This window comes from Urocampus carinirostris, chromosome 7, assembly GCF_059441175.1.
Source record: "Urocampus carinirostris isolate Australia breed hairy pipefish chromosome 7, RoL_Ucar_1.0, whole genome shotgun sequence".
Lineage (NCBI taxonomy): Eukaryota > Metazoa > Chordata > Actinopteri > Syngnathiformes > Syngnathidae > Urocampus > Urocampus carinirostris.
The window spans coordinates 19,524,090-19,546,068 of record NC_142355.1 but is presented as its reverse complement, the minus strand read 5'-3'; the positions used below and the strand labels follow the sequence as shown (position 1 = coordinate 19,546,068).

The 21,979-nt window shown below is 37.9% G+C and overlaps 1 protein-coding gene and 2 pseudogenes across 3 annotated transcripts; 2 read left to right on the top strand and 1 right to left on the bottom strand.

Annotated features, from left to right (window-relative positions):
- Nucleotides 1–1,548: 1,548 nt before the first annotated feature.
- incenp (inner centromere protein) lies at nt 1,549–20,707 on the bottom strand. Of its 3 annotated transcripts, none has more exons than XM_088340023.1 (21): nt 20,469–20,707; nt 18,115–18,278; nt 16,630–16,740; nt 15,945–16,558; nt 15,834–15,873; nt 14,158–14,221; nt 13,955–14,072; nt 13,844–13,880; nt 13,292–13,379; nt 13,059–13,199; nt 12,905–12,922; nt 9,431–9,540; nt 9,239–9,359; nt 9,059–9,169; nt 8,334–8,479; nt 7,366–7,465; nt 6,984–7,052; nt 5,929–5,964; nt 3,544–3,606; nt 3,305–3,458; nt 1,549–1,841 (listed from the first exon to the last, which is right to left on the bottom strand). In XM_088340023.1, exons 2-21 carry the CDS (start codon nt 18,252–18,254, stop codon nt 1,663–1,665), a joined length of 2,460 nt encoding a protein of 819 aa, XP_088196149.1. In that variant the 5' UTR covers nt 18,255–18,278; nt 20,469–20,707; the 3' UTR covers nt 1,549–1,662. The 3 variants fall into 3 exon arrangements, with proteins under 3 accessions (XP_088196149.1, XP_088196147.1, XP_088196148.1); XM_088340021.1 differs by having other exon boundaries at nt 20,540–20,688; XM_088340022.1 differs by lacking the exon at nt 12,905–12,922 and having other exon boundaries at nt 20,540–20,688.
- LOC148362572 (U2 spliceosomal RNA) lies at nt 11,327–11,416 on the top strand (annotated as a pseudogene).
- A 554-nt stretch (nt 20,708–21,261) lies between the features above and the next one.
- On the top strand, nt 21,262–21,412 carry LOC148362570 (5.8S ribosomal RNA; annotated as a pseudogene).
- The last annotated feature ends 567 nt before the right edge of the window (nt 21,413–21,979 follow it).

Genomic DNA, 21,979 nt, shown 5'->3' with positions numbered 1-21,979 from the left:
AATCTAAACATGATACAAAAAGTGATAGTAGGATAAGTCTGGCTAGTGAACCCACCCTGCAGATTTGTTACTAAGAGCACAAGTAGGTACCATACCTGTCCACCTGTACGTTTTTGCCGTACTAAGTACGCTTATTATGCATTTTAAGACGTGTACGACGCACAAGAAAATCTGTACGGAAAAACGCAAATTTGTCAATTATGGGTAGCATCCGGTATACACCGACTATCATGAAACAGCAAATCAATCAAGTCAAACGAGTTCGAGTTGTGTAGTGAAAGGTAGTCCGTCTCTTTTTAGAAAACCGGCTTTTTCGGCTCAACTCATTAAAGAGAGCCGGCTCTCAAACGGCTCACTTGCTTTGATGCATTATATTACGAATTATTATGTTGTATAAAGAAGTTAAGAAAAAAAGGAAGTATAAAAGGATACAATGAAAAATACAGGTTTGTGGTTATCCCTTTAATCAGTATATTACCAACAATAATTTAATCCAGAAAATGAATTAAAAATTTGAATAAGAAAATGTATTATTCTACTTAATTATATTTGCATGTATTTTTTCCTTCTACAATGAACGTCCAAGCTACTTAATTTTTTAACTTTTATTTATAATAAACTTCATTTATGTCGAGCAACTCAGTATCTCACAACAAAATGTTAATTAACAATATATATAACAAAACACATATACACTATAACATGTTAAACTAAATAAACACGTTTGAAAAAAAAATACATGGTGTAAGATTTAGTATTTTGCAAGGGAAAATATGAGTTTGTAAGGGCATTGAGCCCTGGAGGTTGACAGGTATGAGGTACGTTTAATATATTTGACGTCGAAGATACATTATTGGAAGTTACGTAAATGGTCACTTTTAAATGGTAAAATATTTTGACTTGATTTTCATATTTCTGCTCAACTAAAAGGTCTTAATGGGAAATTGCAAAATTATCTAGATGACTAAAGCATTTTCTTATAACAGCGTGTATGACAAATAATACACAGCTATTGTCAACATAAAATATAGGTCATTCATATGTTATAGAAGTGTGTTATTACCTCATGTGCGATCTTTTCAAGTTTTTTTCATTTTCCTTATGTTAAAGTTTTTGAGTCTTTCCTTGCCCTTATGTAGGTTTTAGATCAGGGGATGGTGTCATAATAGTCCGCGCAGGATTATAGAGGATGACATCATTGTCAGACATCTTGCTGCTATGGTTGGTCACATTTGATTTTCTGTAGTTTTCTTCCATGCAATTTTTAGCACATTTATGGTTGCACTACACAACACAGCGCCATCTAGTGCTCAAATATTACACACCGTCCCTTCAAAAAAAAGTGAAACTAAATAATACAGTATAAGCATTTTTACATTGGTTTTTAGTGGATTTATGTTAGTTTATCCTGTAAATGTGAATGTTCTGCGTTTTGGTCACGGAGTCTCCGTAGTTTGTTATTCTCCCTTATGCTTTTTAGAACTTGTTTTGTTGTACCACCTAATACAGTGACCTCTAGTGGTCAAATAATACACTAACCCTAACAAGTCAATAGTCACCATTTATTATCTAAACTTTCTATATAGACATTAAAAATGAACAGACAATAATTTTATTGTAAAACATAACAAAAGAACATGTGTACAGCATGGATTCACTACATCAGAGCTTGTTGACATTGGGGGGCGAGTGCCACACAGCAGAGCTGGTGCGTTTGAAGTAGCGTGGTTTATTCTTGTTAAATAGGTTCTCCAATTTGGGCGGCTCGATTAACCCGAAAAAGGAGTCGAAGTCCGGAGGGTTGAAGTACTGCTTCATAATAATTTGCTGTAGATTGTGACCTTGAAAGAAAAAAAGATAGCAATTATTATTCAAATAAATAAACATGCAAAAATGGCATTTTCTTTGGCTTCTATGGTAGCCTATCTAATGCCATTTCTTTGTAACTTCACTTGAGCGACCCTAATTTTGACTGGCTTACTCCCTCCATTGACACTACCACTTTATTTTCTTTAACGCATGATATTGGTCAACTTTAGAACTTCCTGAATTTGTCTGATTCCAATGCTTTTCCCCCACGTTTCATTTTGGTTCCATGTAGAAATAAATCGTATGTGAATGTTAGATTAACCAGTGTGTGCATTCTATTTTCCTCACATTTCTTTCAAGTTAATACATCTTATTGGAATGAATGAACCGTTACCTAAAAATCCAAGTTAAATTAATGCAGTGAGTTTTTCCTTTAGATTATGAGACTGATCAAACTAAACTTTAATCGTTGGCGGCCTCTTGTGGCAAAATGGGCAGCTGCTAAGAAAATAATATTTCTAAAACTCAATGTAATGAAATAAAAGCAAAACCCCGAACAATGTCTACTTTAGGTAAAACTTTGCCTCAGTTTTTAATAAAACACACCTTAATTTTTATAATATCCTGGAAACGGATTGTTTTGTGCAACAAAAAAAAATAAAAATAAGAGCGTACTATAAAATTGGCCTCTCTTATTTCAAAGGGTTGGCGCTAGGTTGCAATGAAGTGTCACATGACAACGACATACAAACTAATGCCAGCTTCAATGGCAAACCGAAGCCATAAGAGAGCCAGGTCTGCGTCATATTTAAGCCCGCTTTTTTTTTTTATATTATGCGTGGTCTATCGAGTCAGACTTTTCAAGCATTTAGAAGCACTCCACCCTAGATTTAGGCACTTTTCAAAACTTTGAAAACACAACGTTAAAATTCAAGAATTTGCAAGGATTTCAAGCACCCGTACGAACCCAGAGTTTGTTTGGCCTTGCAAATTTATATTTTGTGTTTTGACTTATTCTGCTTTTAACTTTGTTTTAAAGTTCTATTGAATATTATTAGCCTTGTTATTGAAGTATATGTATATTAGTCAAAACCGACCCGAACATATATGTTTTTATAGTTAATATTTACGAAAATATTAACTAGGCTGGTAACCAAAGAACCTTTTATTCATTTATATAATGTTTTTGAAGTTTATTTGAACATTTTTCAATATTTAAATTGAGGGGTATACTGGCTGAGAAAAGGCACGAAGACCATGTGTAAGGAATCCTAACAAACTGAGGGATGAGGATAAAAAGAGAATTATTCTATAATTGTATTTGTTTTGTGAATTTCCCTGCGGGGATAAATAAAGTATCTATCTATTTATTGCATATTTTACAGGTGATTTAAGTCATAGATCACCATGGACACCAACACAACAGGAGGGTTACAACAATATAACATAAGTCTTCATATCCAATTAATTCTATCGTATTGATAAGTATACATACCTGTTGCCCAAGATGGAATGGGCTTTCTCGGATCAGACTCCTCATCTGTAGAATCGTCGCTGTTCAGGTCCATTCCATAGTTTTCAGGATTTGGTGCCAAGGTGACGGTTTTGTTACCACCCTTTGGAGTGATTGTGTATGACTGTGGTGAGTTCTGCAAAGGAGAAAAATATCTTCATGTATATGGTCATGAAACCTGAGCCCAACGTGTGCCTCGGGTGAATCGCCTTTCTATTTACCCTGACATCTATAGTGACGTTGAGCCCATTGCTTTTTGCGGCTGGTGTTTTCAGCAAAGAGTTCTGCAAAGATATAAAACAGATGAGGACTTTAAAATGTCTCTTGGTCAAAATCAGATTTAATCCCTTTTTACGAGTGTTGTAGTCCCAATAGGTGCTGTAATGGTTAAAACTTGCAAAGAACGAAACCTTTATTAATTAATAAAATACTCAAATATACTAAAACCTTTAACAAATAAAAATAACGTACTACATACACTTTTTTTTTCTGTACTGTCAAATTATAATTTTAAGAATAATCTTTCCAGAAGACCGGCCCCTCTCAGATCGTAGGCTTCGGACCGGGACGTAGGGGCAAATCAGATCTGAAAGATAAGAGGGAGCAAGTCCATGTATGATTTTGTACAATACTAAGAGAACCTTGAAGTCACATCTATGGCTAACTGGGAGCTAATGCAGGTTAGCCAAAATCGGTGTTATGTGATCGTACTTTTTTGTCCTAGTTAAAAGCCTCGCTGCAGCATTTTGTACCAGCTGAAGTGACTTGATTCTAGAGACCAGAGAGTAGTGCATTACAGTAATCGAGACGGGAGGTAACAAATGCATGACTTATAATTTCCGCATCTGACTGAGACAGTATTGAACGGATTTTAGCAATGTTACGAAGATGGAAGAAAGCGGTTCTAGTAATTTTCTTTACATGCATTTCAAAGGATAGATCAGGGTCAAATATGACACCTAAATTTTTAACTGAGTCACTCTGTGTGATGTGACATTTGTCAATGTTCACAGCAGTTTTTGAGAATACGCCCCGGTCCGAAGCCTACGATCTGAGAGTGCCGGTCTTCTGGTGATCCCAAGAGCAAAGAAGTGTTCTGCTGGTTCGAGAGCGTTCTCCATCCGAGCACCGGTGCTGTGGAATGCTCTTCCCCCTGAGATCCGATCGGCAACCTCAGTGGAAATGTTTAAATCTAATCTCAAAACTCACTTCTACTCCATAGCATATGAATAACCTACTCTTCTCGTTGGCTGAAAAATAGTCTGTGTAATATAGTGTAATAATCTGTGAAGCCCTTTGAGACTCTTCGTGATCTAGGGCTATACAAATAAAAATGACTTGACTTGACTATATTGCACAATTGATTGGTTGTCTCAAAAATGACTGGGTGACTGAATTGGGTACAGTTTTCTATGAGAACCTAATTTAGACAAAAATCTCAATTCAGCCCAAAGAAGTGAGTTATGCACTTTGTGTGACCATATATTTTGGCCAAATTAACACACTTAAGGACTTTCAAAGACAATTTTCCAATGTCTCAAGTACCAGGAAGAAATGCAATGTAAATGAATCCATAGATGGTTTGTTTTAGGTCACCTAGTGAAAATATGATAAATCCTAAATCAAATATTAAACTAGCTTTCACTGAATAAGGCATTAAATATGAAACGGTGCTTCTGTGCCCAAGTTTGCTGCCGTTTCTGTTGGATCTATGTTGTATCAAATGTTCTTGTTCTTTTTTTTTATTGACAGCACTCGATGACGTCAAACTGTAGAGAGGAAAGACAATTCTTCTGAAGTTTGACTTATGTGTGACTTTTTGTTTTTGTAAAGGGTTGAAAGCTAATAAGCTATGCTTTCCCTCACTCTTTTCTGAATATATCTTTTGTTTTCTGTTACTTAGTTTTGTGGTTTATGTAGCTTACTCTTTTTTCCCCATTTCCCGATTCCTTTTACAACGATCAGGAAGCCTTGCACTGCTTGTGATGCATATTCAGAATAAATAAATGACAACAACAACCACTAAGGGCATACTTGCATTATTTTGCTCCATTTAATGGGTGGTCAATTGAGTCAGACTGCCAACAACAGATTGAATTATTTACAAGCACCTCACCCAAAAGTTAAGGACTTTTCAAACCTTGAAAACACATTTAAATAGAGCAGGATTTCAAGCACCCCTATGAACGCTGCACTTTTGCTCAGCAGGCTGTATTAAAAAAAATATTAAGGACAAAATTTGAAGGTTTCAAAACTAGTCACTTTACCTCAGGTGACAAGCAAAAACGTAGTGTACAAACTGCTTTTAGTCCAACTTTGTTGGCTACAGAAAGCATCTTCAACCTTTTCTGGGTCCCGTTTTTGTTGACATGACAGCTTTTAGAGAAACTTGAAATTGAAAACGATTTGTGCGAACGTAATGTAGGTTTGTCGAGCTGTTTTCCTTATGTGTACAACTTTGAGTGCAACGTTATAGACTCAAACGCAGGAAAGGTGTAGGGCGACTGTGTAGCCAATCAGAATGCCGAAAACAATGCACGATAAAAGTCCGCCAAGTAAAGAAACCCCGGCAAGTAAACCACGATACACTTGAGGGAATAACGTACCTCAATATCCATGGTAACATTGAGGGCAACGGGAGCCTATAAAACAAGAATAAATGTTAGTGAGTGAAAGGAAGAATATTAATCACAATACAGTGATTGCAAATTTGCATACCATTACTTTAGGTCTTATAATGGCACCAATCATTATAATATTTAAGGAACATAAAGTTTGCAGCAACCCCAACCACGCTACTCCCAACCCCCCCTTCAAGATTTTTTTTTTTTTAACATCTTTTTCATGACCAAATTCAAGCACGTTTTAAGCACTTTCAAAGCCAGCTGGCATTAGTCACGAGGGAAGAAGAAATGCAATGGCAAAGTGAAGCCACCGGAGCAGCCGTGTCAACGTCTTTTTAAATCAGACTTGATTTAGATTTCTTCACTTAATACGTGGTCTATTGAGTAAGAATGCCGGGAAACATGGCAACAATTTGAAGCATTTGCAAGCATTTACCCCAAATTCAAGCATTTTTCAAATCTTAAAAACACAACATTAAAATTCAACCATTGTCGAGGATTTCAAGCACCCTTACGAAACCCTGCCCCCCAATCCCACGTATGACATTACAACTGCTCAAGTAATGGACAATCCTGACTCACATGTTGAGTTTGGCCACGGGTATTCGCAAGCTGTGCTGTGATTTGTCTTGAGAAACTGAGACACTATGTTTAAGTCAGTGTTTTTCAACCTGTGTGCCACAAGACTTTGACTTGTACATTTTGGTGATCAGTTTGCATTATTTTTATGTAATTTCATTTTTCAGTACATGGTCAGTTAAAAATGTTTATAGTTAGACGATTTTTATTTTATTTTCTAATTAAATCTTTTCTGTTACAGTTAATAAAGCTATTCTTAGTTGGTCCATATTTGTCCTTTTTTTCTCTTATGTGATAATAAGGACAGAGTGTTGTGCAGAGGGTTATTTAAAACAATTTTACAGGCAAATTCTACCTGGTAAGAGGGGGGCAGGGGTTTACCAGGGGGCACAAGAGGATTTCTTCTTCTGAGGGGAGGCGTGACGGCAAATAATTGAGAAGCACTGGTCTATGCTTACCTTTGCAGTGGAAACTTGTTTAGCAGCATCTTTTTTTGCATTCTCTGCAGCTAACCTTTGCTGCTCCTCCTGGTGGAATGAATCGCACAATCACATTAGTTTTTCTTTTTTTAAATTCAGATTTCAAATTGTTTTCATAGAAGCATTTAAGCGCACCAAGTCGAAAGTGGTTACTAGACAAAATTTCCTAGGTATAGAAAATGAATACCTCTTAACTGGCTGCAAACTGGCACATTAAATTATGATTCGTAATATTCGGTAGCAATGGAACCCTAAATGGCATTTATTTTTGTCATGTTGAGCAAGCAATATTTAAATTAGTAAGGTATTTGATCAATTTTTTTCACGTTGGTAAAAAAATTATAAAGTAAGGCATCATTACCTGCTTTCTTTTCTCCTCCAGTTCTTTTTGCTCTTTCTCCCGAGCTGCTCTCTTCACCTCCCGCTCCAAAGCGAGAGCTTTTTCTTTTTCGACTCGCTCCCTGGTTGAAACAACATGAAATCATTGATTTAAACTGCCAATTTATATATATATATATATATATATATATATATATATATATATATATATATATATATATATATATATAATCTCAATGGCACATAATGTGCTAAAATGCAGAGTGTCAAATCAGGCCAGCACACATGAGTTTCAACAGCAGACTTTCCAAACCTATGTAAATATTTTCATTTAAAAAAAAAAAAAAAAAAGACCTAAATCATTTGCACGTTAATTTGTTTGTGTGCCATTTGTCATTTCCTAGTTTGCATGTAGTGGAAACGAATTCAATTCATGTTTTACTTTTTTTTGTTTTTGTTTACGAATGCACATTTCAGGCATGAGACTGAGTCAGGGCTTAAAAAGACTGAGAAGGGTGTGGAGGAAATACCATATTTATTTGGGTATAACGCCTCAACTCAAATGCCTGATTCACCCTAGGAAATCTCACAATACCACCCCCCCAAAGCAAAACGTTTTCTCCTCCGATATATACAATTCACATCGGTCACCTAATTTAGGTTTTCATGCCTGACATTTGTAAACAAAAGAAATTGAATCTTTGAGAAGGAAACAAATATTGAAGACAAGTCAATAGAATAAATCATAAGCGTAGTTTGTGAGCCCTTGAAAGATCCCCAGCCCTACAGCTAAAACACACATTATACTATTAATTTAATTGTCCGTCCCCTGTGTTTTCTCTCATGTGGCCCCTGAGCAAGAATGAGTTTGACACCCCTGTGTTAAAATCAATTAAAAAAATAGTGTTTCCCATAAGACAGGTTTTCATCTTTGCCGGTCGTGAATGCGCCTTCTTGTGCTTTAAAATGTGTGTTTGCAGAATATATGACCTCTCAGCAGCAGCAAGGCGTTCTCTTTCCAGCTCCTGCTCCCTTTTCAGCTCCAAGGCTCTGCGAGCTTCGGCCAGTTTCTTCATTTTTAATGCTTCCTCTTTGGCCTTCTTGGCCTCAAACTCTTGGTGGTGCTTCTCTTCCTCCTAAAATAAAAAAAAAAATTAAAAAAAATTAAAAAAAAGACCCACTGTTCAGAATGACAAACCAAAAAAGTTTGATGCTTGGTTACAGATGAGATTAGGTAGGGAATCTAAGCATTTGCTTCTTACTACCCCTTTTTTCGAACATATTATGCAACATTATTTTGTTGTTCAGTTATTGTTTTTGTTCTGTTTTTATTTTGATGTTCGAATAAAGTTTTCATTCATTCTTTCAATCAATTGTTTTTCAAACTGCACAGGAGGTGGCTTGGATGCCAGTTCAAGGTTGACTATTTTTAAACATTTTTCTTTGTTGTTTGTACTCTTATGAACTGTTTACGTCATTATCACAGTCAGCCAATAATGTTGTTTGATCCTCACACCCTTTAGTGGCTGATCTGCTTTTGTAACCTAGGAGATTTAATACAAAGTAAAATCAGGGCTCAGTGGGTGGCCTTTAGAATAGGTTGGAATCTTATCGCAGGTTTGGGCTTCATTGTCCAAAATCCATTAATGTCTTCTCTCCTTATTTTTAGTGTCTATTAAACTTGAAACTTATCAGTGACTCGGAAACAACTTTACCTCTTGCTGAAGCTTCTTCCTTTTATTTTCCTCTTCAAGCTTCCGTTTCTGCTCCAGCTCTTCCTGTCGTTTAATGGCTGTTCGTTTTTTGGCCAGCTCTGCCGCCTGACGCTGCGTGCATGGACGAGACATTTAGATTTCACAACCAATATCAGCTATCCACGCTAAGGATTGGCTCACCTTGTCGTTTTTCTCGTCGATGTTGGCCATCTTTTGCTCAATCTTCTTTTTCTTTTCCTCTTCCCTCAGCTCTTCTTTGACTTTGGCCTCAATCACCTTTCTTAGCCTCTCATCCCTCTTCCTGTACAACAAAAATACATGTAATTTGACAACACAAAATGAAGAAATACAATGTTTATAAAGGCACAGAACCTTTTGAGTTCCTCTTGCTTCTTTTTCTTCTCCTCCTCCATTTTTCTCATACGTTCCTCTTCCTGCACCTGCTTCTTTTTAAGTGCTTCCAGTTTTTGGCGCTCTTTGGCCTGAGGAGTTTGTCATTAAGAAATAAATAGTCAAAGGAACGGCATGGGTAAAAAAAGATATCTTAAACTCTGAAGAAGGTGAAATTGCAAGTAAATCGGTGTCACAAGAATGGCAATTAAAAACTAGATGAGCGTTAGAATCCCCAATGAAGATGGCACTAACTAAGGGCTGGGTGATATGACAAAATGACATTATTAAGCCCGTTCATGTGATCATGATTAGGGTTTCAAAGTTCAGTTGGGAATATAGAGTCCAAATTCAGTTCATATATTGTTGCAAAGACCACAGCACCTCCAGTAGCACTCAACTGGCTTAACGGCCCCAGCTAGCAAGCGAGCAAAGCTAGCCGGGCCACAAAAGCCAAGCGAGTGGTAAAGGTGATATGTCGAACTGAATGAATTCTTGGGAGGTTCTGGAATGTTTTCTCACTAAAACACAGTCAAAATGTTTTTTTTAATCCCATCTTGTAAAAACAGCTTGGGTTCATTTTGTATCTTCGACTGTGGCAACCCTTCACCAAAGTGATGTGCAGTCAGGGAACAGTCATCATGTAAATATATAAATCAAAATATATACAAAGATTATATATAAAACCAGGGTGAAGTTCTTTGTCATTTCACTTCAAAATTTTTGAATTGGCACATTATATTGCGACGTAACGAGTTACTGTGCTGAGGCGTCTGCAAATTCAGAGTCAGGCGTTCTGATTTAGGGAATACCACAGCCCAAAATAATAGAATTAGTGGTTGTACTAGCAGGTAAAAAGCAACTGAAATATTTAGTATTTTCGGGGGGTACATTTGGAGGCCAGAGCTCTTTATTTGGGTGTTTGAAATTTTTGACTGCGCTTATGACTTTTGAATACACTGAGGTTCCAGCGCAGAATGCCAGTAAGTTCTTTGCTTGGGAGAACTATAGTTTTTGTCAACAGAGCATCTTAATTCTGGGTGAGAATAAGACAACCAAAATAACTTATTTTACCACTACGTCAAAAGTAGAATTATTTGATGCTTTTACTTTAGAAATATGTTGTAGTATCAAGCACTTTCACACTCTTTTAAATAGGAAAAAAATGAAATAGGACTTAACATATAAACCTGGACAGAGTTGCTGTTCCTAGTGATAATTTTTAATCTTTAACCTAACCATTCTGTTTGGGCAGACCACAGGCCGTTATTGATGACTCATCGAGCAAATTTCTTAAGCTAGGTTCCCACTGCAGGAAAGTCCGCTTCTTTTGCACAAACGCAACCTCTATCTAATCTGTATAAGTCCAAACAGCACTTATCAGATCTTTTCACAACAGATCCAGGCCAATTTCATGTGGTCCTAAATCTGCTGCGTGATCGGGCGACTTCCACATAATTGATAGGCCACAGACCTCACTATTCTGCGTTGAGGGAGGCAAGAGAAAGTCGAGAACTCAACAACCATGGCAGATAAAAACACGAAAAGCGGTCAATAGCGGGAAAGCCAGGTTTGAGATTTAAACAATATTCGTGGAACAAATCTATTCAGCCCACGGTACCACAATTGAAATAGCTAGATATGCTCCCCTGTTAGAATCCACGAGTACTTCCGTAAAGAACGAGCGCATTGCATGTGACGTCATGTTTCGTCTTTTGCGCATGCGGCAACCGTGGCTTTACCAAGCGTCCAAGTCGCATTTATTTGGAATTGTAAACATTCTCTCAAAAACATCGGATTTTACCCAAAAATCATATTTGAGCAATATGCTGTACTACTGGTGGTCACCGTTGGACGCATCAGGTTAGCGCTGATACCTTTGATTTTTGCAATCCGGAGATGGAATAAGAGCTTGCTCTGTCCACTCCACGCATCGGCCCGGTATTGCAGTACCTCCGGGAACGGTGCATTCGCAATGATCGCAGCAAGGCTTTAGGGCTAGGACCTTAGCTTGGCCTTTTGGCTGAGAGTAAGTGTCCCGGCTCCTAGGCTCTGTAGCGTATTATGAACTGACCGATAATGGATAATGGATAATAAATAACGAAGATAGAACAATAACCCTTAAAAACCCCAATAAGTTCTGAAGTGTGAACCTAGTCGAAGGCAGGTAAAAGGTCCTTATAAGACTGTTTACAATTAAGTATTAAGAAAAGGTTTGTCCAGGAATTTAAAACCGTCTGATTGCTACTTAAACAAAACATGTATTCTTTGTTTTATACAAATTGCTAATAATTCTAAAGAGTGGCAAGATTGCAATAGTTATAAAAAGTGCAAATTGACACTTTTGCAATACCATTCACGACCACCAATGACAAACCAGTACAGCAGTGAAACTGAAAATTCCCTACACCTATGGATGCAACAATACAATTTTACGACCAAATGTGGCCCTTCAAAAGGAATAGAATGATGTAAGTAGGTTAGCCGGTGTGGGAAAAGCACCGTAGTTTACCGTAAATTCCAGACTGTAAGCCGCGACTTTTGTCACAAGCTTTCAACCTTGCGGCTTATTTATGGATTTTTTTCTAAAGGCCGCCAGGAGCGCCTGAGCAATAAAGGTAAGAATGAGACACATGGAATATTTGTGCCGAGGAAGAGGCAAGTCTGATGTAACTTCACCCTTTGTGCATGAATAACATTAGCATGAACAGACAGTCATCATGGAAAAGGTGGCAATCGAAAGGGGAGGGCCAACTACCATATTAGGAATAACTTTATGAGTCATTTTAATTTCAAATTTAAATAATGTGGCAAAACCAACAGATCACAAGAAGCAACGTCCGACGAAGTAAAAATGTTTTAGGTAGATCTCCATTTATCTGTCGGCATTATCGTGTGTTTTTGGAGTAAATATTTTACATGGTTGGATTCTATGTATTGTTCTTGATTTAACAGTGCCATTTTCGCATACATTAAAAGAAGTTGAATACGGCCAGGGGGCCAAGTGGTGAGTTACGCCAGCTTTGTAGTTTTCGGGCATCTTGTTTCAGACTAAAAGTATGTTTCTCTGATGAGTATATTTTGTCTTTAGTCCCAAGATTTTAAGCTTTCCAATGATATGTGGCATGACGCATTTCATGACTGGGTACGTCGTACCAACACGCTTTTGCTTATCAAAAGCTCAGAGCCCCGCGGCAGGCCGTCGAAACGTTAAGGGGTTAAGGTACTGTATATTACTAAAACTTTGTGTACCGTCTTTCTTTGTAAATATTTCATGTTTCAATGTGGGCACGTTCGGCTTATAGCCAGGTGGGGTTTATGTAAGCAGAAACAGTTTCCTTTAGAAATGTACAGGGTGCTGCTTATCGGGTGCGCTCTATAGTCTGGAATTTACAGCAGTGGAAATGAGTACACTTTCACCAGATGACCACAAACACACATTGATCGTGCACTTACCACTAAACCCATGTTCATCTTGGGAGGGGACATAAAAATAAACAAACATATAAATAAGTACATGGCTGTGTAAGCTTATCAAGTGTTTCTTTTTGTGTGCATGTTTCTGTGAGAGTGGAGGAGGACCCGAATTGTGGAATTTTTGAACACTGACCTTAGGATCCATCCTCAGAGGCGTGGTGTGTTTGATGAAAGACTTGATGCCACTAGTTCGGTTGTAGGAATTAGGGGTCATCATTAGCATTTGATTCTTGTGCACAGTGTGAAGAAATGATCTCATGTTTGGCCTCATAGCCTGTAAAATGAGTTTTGTAAACAGTTTAAAAAAAACAACAAAAAAAACCTTATAGATTTTTATAAAGTAAATAAAATGCATTGGCCTCTTACACTCTGAGTCTTCTTGGGAGGAGAGAACCTTTTGATTGGGCTTTCTGCTGTCGTGTAAGGAGTTTTGCGCTTGATGCTCTTTGATAACCTACAAACAAGAAAATGGGGGCTTATGATCACTATTAGCATTATAAGCCAGAAATGACTAGTCCATCATTTTTATAATTTATGCAAAATCAGGTTGTGTTCAACCTTGATCATTGCACAATAATGTACATTTGCACAACTCATAACTTTGTTTACAAAAGGTACCATATGTACTTTATGATTTATGTGTCGTACTGTCTACTTGTGTGTCTTAGGTGTCATAGCATAGTGTTTTTTCTTTAAATCTTCTAGACACGTTGGTTTTGGAGTAGCGTTATTGTAATTCTCTGTTTATGCTGCATAATTCACAATAAAGTTGACTTTGAACAAGTCCTTTCAAGTTAAAAAGATCATTGATGTCTTTCTAAAACAACACTATTATCAGAGTTAATTTGGTGACTGGCCATCCAGCTACAACAAATCACAAGGACACGAGAACAAAAACATTTGGACCGAAAAACTCACCTTTTAGCCTGTGGACTCTGCTGGGTTTCAGGAACACCTGAAACAAAGGCAAAACAATTTGATAACATTGACTGTCCAGCAGTAAGAAAATTGTGAAGCATAATCACACACTTTTGTTTGGCAGATTGCTCTTATTAGGGGTAAACAGGGACGGTGGGGCCAGTTTAGGCGAGTTTGCCGCCACAGAACGTGTGACGCGTGCCAAGGATGGTTGCTTGAGCATTTCTTCCTGCAAAAAAGTATTTTCATCAAACAAGTTAAAGATAAGGTTTGAATTGATGTCATACTTGTCAGACTCAACCGTTGACATTTACCTGAGAAGCTACTAAATCATTTGTGACTGCAACTTCTGGGTCCTTGGTCACAGGTTCTGATTCCCTGCAGAGGTTATTAGTCATGTGAATACAATAGAATATTCATTTAATACAATCAATAAATCGGGCCAAGCAGACCACCTCAGAGCTTTTCATGAACTGAGGGCAATAAGGCTACAAGCTGCTTAGGTAGGATGGCTAAAAAAAAAATTACTTAAAAAGGCGTCGACCTTCACCACTAATCAACAATTTGTCTTTTGCAGGGCAAAAAAAAAGACCACAGAAATTTGTTTCTCACTCAACCAGAAATGTAAAAAAAGACAGACTAAGACCACAATGAGCTTGTGATAGTTGCCGAAAACATGATTGGGGTACATTTTATGGTACACCTTTCAACAAACACGTCAAAACAGAAAAAAGTAACATAAAATCACCTAAGAAAAAAATGTTTGAAGAAACAAAATACTGAACTTAATAGCATTACAGTGCAAAATATTGTGTGTTAAAAAAGAAGACCAAAAATAGAAAATCACAACAACCATATTTAAGAGTACGCCGCTACATGCCTGTGTACATGATAGAAAAGTGTGTTTGTAATTAAAGGATAATTTATTTTAGAGAGAGACACGTTCAGACGGAGAATGATATATTAGCTCTTGTCATAACATTAGTGCGTCAATCAAGCGTATGCGTTTGTGATTGAGGGAGAGCATAAAAAACACACTAAAGTGGAAGAGATTAGCTCTTACCATAACAAAAGTTTTTCAGCCTGGCTCTAAAACAGAAGTGCCACACAATTAAGTTGGATGCACTTTTTGTTTTAAGGTATTTTAAGTCAAGTTGGCTGTATTGACATTTATTTTATTTATCCATCATGAAAAAAATCAGGTAGTTATTTAAGTTTGTATGTACCTTTATACAAGTTGCTGCCAAGCTTTATTTAATTTCCTGAACTGTTAGTTTTCCGTAGCCATGTTTGTTGTGTTGAAATTCAAATGTATTTACTGTAAAAGTTTTCTGAGAGCTCATTAATTATTTGAATTTATGAAAAAATATTATTTGTTTCTTTTTGCATTATTATAAAACTCTTAACGCCAATTTTTAAGCTTTTGGAGAAAATAAATACCAGCTCAAAATATCGGTCATCGGCCACTTCGTTATACTAACAATAGGTATCGGCCCTGAAAAACCCATATCGGTCGATATTTAGTAAGTAAAATTGGAAAAGCATAATTACAACTAAGTGCTTTTATATAAGGTTTAACGGTCATTAATGTTCATTTGGTAACATTAGTTGTGAAACCACATTTCCTAATATTTATGTTCTATGAAATATGTAGTTTAATTTTGTGAGGTTTGTTTTTAATGGAAACAGGACTGTACTTTTAAATTTATGCGCCTTATACTACGGTGCGCCAGAAGTATATCATGATTATCTGATGGTATGTCTTTTTCCCTTTTGTTTAAATCAATATAATTTTTGGTGTTTTATATTTGCCATGAGGCTCCAAATAATACACTGTCCCTTTGTTTGGACGCGGCATTATTTAAATGTAATTTTTTTCATTTTTTAAAATCTTACTTTAGTATAGATAATGCGTATTGCCCTAAAAAAATTGTTTTCTGCTGTTGGAACAGTTGCTGAACTTATAATGAAGGCTTTTTGCTGTACTCACACTTCTTCCGGCTCTTCAACTGACTCACAGGAAGAGATGGCTGCAATCAAAAAAAGGCAATGAGACAATAACAAATAAGATTTGGTTTTCATGGAACCCATGTTTTCTTACCGTCGATGCTGCTGTTGCTCCTGGACGAGTTGGCCTTTCGTGCCGCTTTTTTCTTGAGCATGGATTGCCGCATTGTACGGCGCAGAGACTCGTGCCTCATGCTATGTCGCATACCGGCCAGGGAACGACGCAGCGCCAGCGAATGGACCGCAGAGCTTCGCCTCGAGTTTCGGGTCTTGCCGGCGATGGCGATTTTAGCAGCGGAGCGTCCCGGTGACAGCTCGGGCTGCTTGGCTTGCTCAGCGGACAAACGTTCCGATGCTGGGATGCTGACAACGAGGCCAGGTGATGGCATCTTTGCTGGAGCATGACACACTTCAGGTGACGCATCTCGCTGGATTTCGTCAACTTTGTCATTTTTATCCACGCTCTCTTCCTCAACCAATTGTGGCTTGATGTTGGTCTCTGCGGCGCTGTCTGTGCTTATACAAGAAAGCTGGTCCACGTCCTCTGCAGTGGCCTCTTTGGTTTGTTTGGTCTTGCGAGTGGCGCGTTTGGGCCGAGTGCTGGTGCCGCCTTCAGATGCGGAAGTGTTTGCGGTCGCTTCTTCGGTAATGAAGTCCAACTGCTTGGCAGAGGTGCCGCGAAGATTACTACGCCGACCTTTTGAGAACCTGCATCACAACCTGTATGATAAATCCCGTTGCACCAAACTAATCAATGTTGAAAGCAGAGAGGTTCAAACCTTCTCCTGACTTGACTTTCTTCCTGCCGGCCAACCGACACACGCTTCCTTCGGCTGTTTTTCTTCTGCGAGGGTGTTTTGGGCATCAACTCAGGTTCAGAATTAAAATCCCTACAATTTACAAGGAAGCACAACAATAATTAATATCCAGCAAGCGAAAGGTCCCGGGTTCGAGACCGGCTGTGAACATATGTTGGCCTGAAGAGGGATGGGCGCAACCAGGCTTTACTCGCCCAAGACACACCACTGGAAATGATGCCCCAAGGATTCTAGCGGTTAAGGGATCCAACCACATTTTACATGCAAGGGAGTCAGATTAAGATGATCAAACTATTGCGGATGTTCAGGTTTTGTTAACCCACATAATTGCACCGAAAATCGGAATATGTTACTCTTTCATACTCGTCAATTTAAATCTTTGTTCGGGAACAATCTTTAACCAAAATCAAAAAGCTGTTGTTTTTTGTTAAACTGATCTAGTCTTGCCCATTTTGGCTCTACTTGGGATTGTCTTAGTCGCTAGTAAATGGTATCCTCGATCAAGCATTTATTTGGCAAATAAAATAGACTTGTTTACACAAATTATCTTTATTTTTGTCAAACGTAGTCTGCGTGACTCTGGGAAAATAGGTGCTACATAGTGTTTGTATGGTTTATCATCACTTAGGGGGAATTGCTATCATTAGGGGAACAATCAGCTGAGGTTGACGGGTATGCAATTCAGTTTGCGTTTAGTATGATTATGGTTGAATCACTCCTTGTGAAATTATGGTTCAAGTAAACCCATATGGTTTATCTGATACCGTACATGCACTTAATTTCTTGTTAGGTATTTTTCGCCTTTGTTTGTTCTGCAATGAACCCAAGTTTTGTTGTAAAGAAAACATTTACATTACATGTTATACTGTGCTTTAGTTACCAGTCTTTAAAATTAAAATTTGTCCAAAAAGCCAAATTCTGATCTCATCCAACTATGTTTATGCTAAGGCAAATATTTGATTAAAAAAATCCGTTCGAGCACAGGTCAACTCACATTATTAATTAGTAACTCAATCAAATAGATCTTAATTCTGCACCTGAACACACTGGAAACAATACCATTATGTGTTCAGGTGAATCAGTAAATATATTTTAGAACTTCACCCATGTTGACATTACCATTGATAACAACGAAGTGGTCATTGTTTACAAAAGAAATTAGACATAGTACTCCAAGATAAACAGGTACTATATTCTTGTGGACCGGCCTGAGTTGTAAGTAAGTAAAGCATGAATGTCCAACAATAAATTCTGTCACTTCTCGTTTAGGTTCAAATACACCAACAAAACAACAACTGAAAGAGCTGTTTTCAAACAAAAGTTGAAAAGTGCATGTTCTTAAAAAATGAATTAGAGTTATAATCAAAGAACATCAGGTTTCGTTTCTTAAGAAAGTCAGAGATTGAATGGAAACTTGCGAAAGGAGCTCCACTATTTTCCACCCACCTAGAGAACATAAGGTTGGCCTCTTGCTTTATCTCCTCAAGCCAAACAAGGTGGACATTGTCAATCACATTTAAAAATTCTTGTGCTCTGTTCGCAAACTGCTGAGTGAGAGACTGCAACGTTGATTTCACAGAACTCATGGTGGCAGCTGGAGAGATCTCACCCTGAAACAGATCAAATTGGAGAGGAAAATTTCAATGAATCATTGTTTTTGGACCGAAAGCGCAGATAAAAGCTCTGTAGTGCACTACTTTGGTATTGTAGGACAGAAAATAAAACAAATAATACAGAATATTCTAAGTTTGTGGGTACAGGACCCCTTCAAAATGTCTGACAATACTTAATACACTAAAGAGGCAGAAAAGAAGAGGCTATGACGGAAAAAAAAAAACAAGTCAGTGGAATATTGCCAAAATTCCAGCTTTACACCAGCAGTCATTTGTCCAAACCGAGTCTGGCTAGTACCAATTAAACTAATAATATGTGAAAGACTGTAGAGACTGAATAACTGCTTGAATGGATATAAGGAGGAGTCTGGTGATTATATAACACCCGATTTGTATGAATATTCATCAGGTGGATTATTAACAGCAAAAAGAAGGAGATATAAATGGTTAAAATATTAAAAGGCTATGGCTGAAAACTTGTACAACCGTGACTATATGCAGTGTGCAGTGACACATTTCAATATTACAAAACTATACAGGACTGTCTCAGAAAATTCCCAAATTATGATAATGGTCCTCAATTTCTGTAACACAAATTAACATTAAAATGTTCTACATTCTGGGCAGCACGCTGGCACAGTGGTTAGCGCGTGTGCGGCACAGTTCTGAGGTCATGAGATTGAACCTCCTGTGTAGAGTTTGCATGTTCTCTCCGTGCTTGCGTGGGTTTACTCCAGGCACTCCGGTTTCCTCCCACTTTCCAAAAACATGCATGTCAGGTTAATTGCCTGGTCCAAATTGTCCCTAGGTGTGAATGAGTGAGCGAATTGTCTGTTCCTGTGTGCCCTGCAACTGACTGGCAACCAGTTCAGGGTGTCCCCTGCCCACTGCCCGAAGATGGCTGGGATAGGCCCCAGCACCCCCAAGACCCAACTGAGGATAAGCGGTGCAGATAAAGGATGGATGTTATACATTCTTGAATCATTATAAAATTAACTGAAAAATGACAAGTCCTTTATTGTTTTAGTATTTCTTATTGGTTGAATAGCAAACTAGTATACTTTTACATGATATGCTAATATATTTAAGTGTTTGCAAAATGAGGAAGATTGGAAAAAAATACCTGTAATAAAATAATTACTAATAATAGCACTGGAAAAGCTGCGGTCAATCATGGACAATCCATCGCATCCACTACACAGCATTATCTCCAGACAGAAGAGCAGTTTCAGCGACAGACTGCTGTCACTGTCTTGTACTACGGACAAGACACACCATTAGGCTCTTTAACTCTACCCGGCAGAGTAAAAGCCCACAGTAAACCACACCACCTACATTGCATATTACTGAATCTTATTGCAATATGTATTCTGTGTAGCAATATTTAGTTATTCTATATAACACGCTACAGTGGGCATTTGCACGTCACACTGGGTATTTGTATATTGTATTCTTTTTGCTTTATTATTGTATTTTTCTCAGCAAAGGGATGCTGCTGTAAATGTGAATTTCCCTTCGGGGATGAATAAAGTATCTATCTATCAAAAAATTGAATGCCTTTTTTATCTTTTGAATTGCATTACAGAAAACAAGGAACTTGATCGCATTTTCTGAGAAGGTCTTACACATTAGGTTGGCAATTACAATGGTATTAGGATTTAAAAAATTGAAATGTAAGATTTAGTAGTGTCCAAGAAAAAAAGTGAACGATCACACATAACAGTCAGTGAATACACAAACGTCTCAAGTGATTTCTAAAAGCATCAATAAAAGCCTTGTTGGGCCGATCAGCGATTTTGAATCCTGTAGGGTAAATAAATTCAAATACGATGTATTAATTATCCGTTTGAAACGTGAAAGGGTCCTGTGCACACAATAAGGCCTGTGATCTTTTTTAGATCCACTTTGTGTTCGTTTTCTTGGATGCATTTTTACAGGTCTTCAGTTATGTTCAGCTAACAATCGCACATTAAAGACAGACGTTGGGTTTAAAATTATAATTAAAAAACTAAATGATACAGTTTATGTGACAAAAGCTTACTTTACATTCTTTGTTGATAATGCAAACAGGGATTGCAAAAGCAAGTTTAAAAGAATTTAGTCTAGGATTGTTTTTATATCTGTTTAATCGACTTCATTGGCCACGTAACACAATTCTTAAAAATAAACATAATATTCGTCCATAACCTTTTGTGTGCTGGCGGCAACGGTTTTCCCCGGAAACAAAATCAAATACGCAACCGATGTCTCTTTTTTACCTTTGTAAGGCGAACAAATTTCACCAAAATCAAGCGAATGCTCCTTAGAGATCCGAAAAAAAATAAATAAAATTATTTCAGGGTAAAATCCATTAAAAAGCCGCGAATCCAAGTAAAAAAGTAGAGATCGTCGACATCCAAGTCCGCTTCCACTCACGCTGGCAAAAGTATCACGTTTGAATTTCAAACAGCAGCGACCAATGGGAAGGAGGATATATTTTGACGTAATATCCTTTCAGATACGCTCGTTTTGAAAAACACACCTAATTTGATAGGGGCGGGTGAGTCGGCACATAGCCAAAAGCATATTGCGCACTGAAACTTTATCCAAATCGAACATACCCCAATAGAAATATTTCGAGGAAGGTTCTTTGGAAAGTTAGGCTTGATTTATACAGTGGGACCTCGCTACTTCGCGGTTCGACGTTCGCGGCTTCAGAGTTTCGCGGTCTGTAATGGTTTAAAAAAAAAAAAAAAATCCGGGCAGCGCGACAGAGCTAGTTCGGCAGACGCGGCGTCACACGGCGCAACGCGAGAAAAGGCGGCGGACGTGCACGGGACCCCTGTAACTGTGTCGGTGTTGTGCGTATCGCGCCCGAAAGTACCCGCGCTGCAGGTTAGGGGCTCGCTCGCTGGAGTGACCAAACGGCACCCACGGTAAAAACCCCGTCGTGAATTTGTCTCCGATCGTCCCGGGCGGACGTAAAATCGCCCAGCTGTACGACTCTTAGCGGTGGATCACTCGGCTCGTGCGTCGATGAAGAACGCAGCTAGCTGCGAGAACTAATGTGATTTGCAGCTGTGATTGGCTGGCAACCAGTTCAGGGTGTCCCCTGCCCACTGCCCGGAGATGGCTGGGATGGCCTGGTGTAATAATATTCTGTAGTTTGAAATAGTCTGTGGTCTGTGCAGCCCTTTGAGACTCATTGTGATAAAGGGCTATACAAATAAACATGACTTGACTTGACTTTATTCACTTTTTTTATGTAGAGGGAAAGAAGGTGCTGTGATGTTTCTGATGAATGAAATACCAGTGTGTTTCAAATATTGATTCTGAAATTAAATACATATTATTGGGAACAGTAAAAAACAATAATAATTATAAAGATGTCATACATTTATGTATCAATTCTTGTATAGCACATTGAAAGGCTGCAGTATGTGTTATTTCTTGTACAAAGCAGTTATTTTTCCAACTTTGCATGGGAAAATAAGTTGGTTCACTTATTGTCCATTCTTGTGGAGTGCCTTTAAACATGCTCTTATTTCATTACAATAAAAACACAAAACCAAGTCAGCATGGAGTTTCTCACACTCTAAACACTCCAAGCTTTCAAATGACACACATTAAAAAAAAATTGATGGTATTAATATTCAATGAAATACTCAAAATAAGGGGCAGAACGGCAGCGTAGTGGTTACCGCGTGTGCAGCACAGTT

Bases quoted from the DNA above. Each gene is read 5' to 3' on its own strand.
- incenp (XM_088340023.1), bottom strand. From the start codon at position 18,254: ATGAGTTCTGTGAAATCAACGTTGCAGTCTCTCACTCAGCAGTTTGCG. The intron at 7,053-7,365 runs GTAATGATGCCT...TCATTCCACCAG, and splicing joins TGGAGGAGAAAAGAAAGCAG to GAGGAGCAGCAAAGGTTAGC. The intron at 1,842-3,304 runs GTATGTATACTT...TTTTCTTTCAAG, and splicing joins CATTCCATCTTGGGCAACAG to GTCACAATCTACAGCAAATT.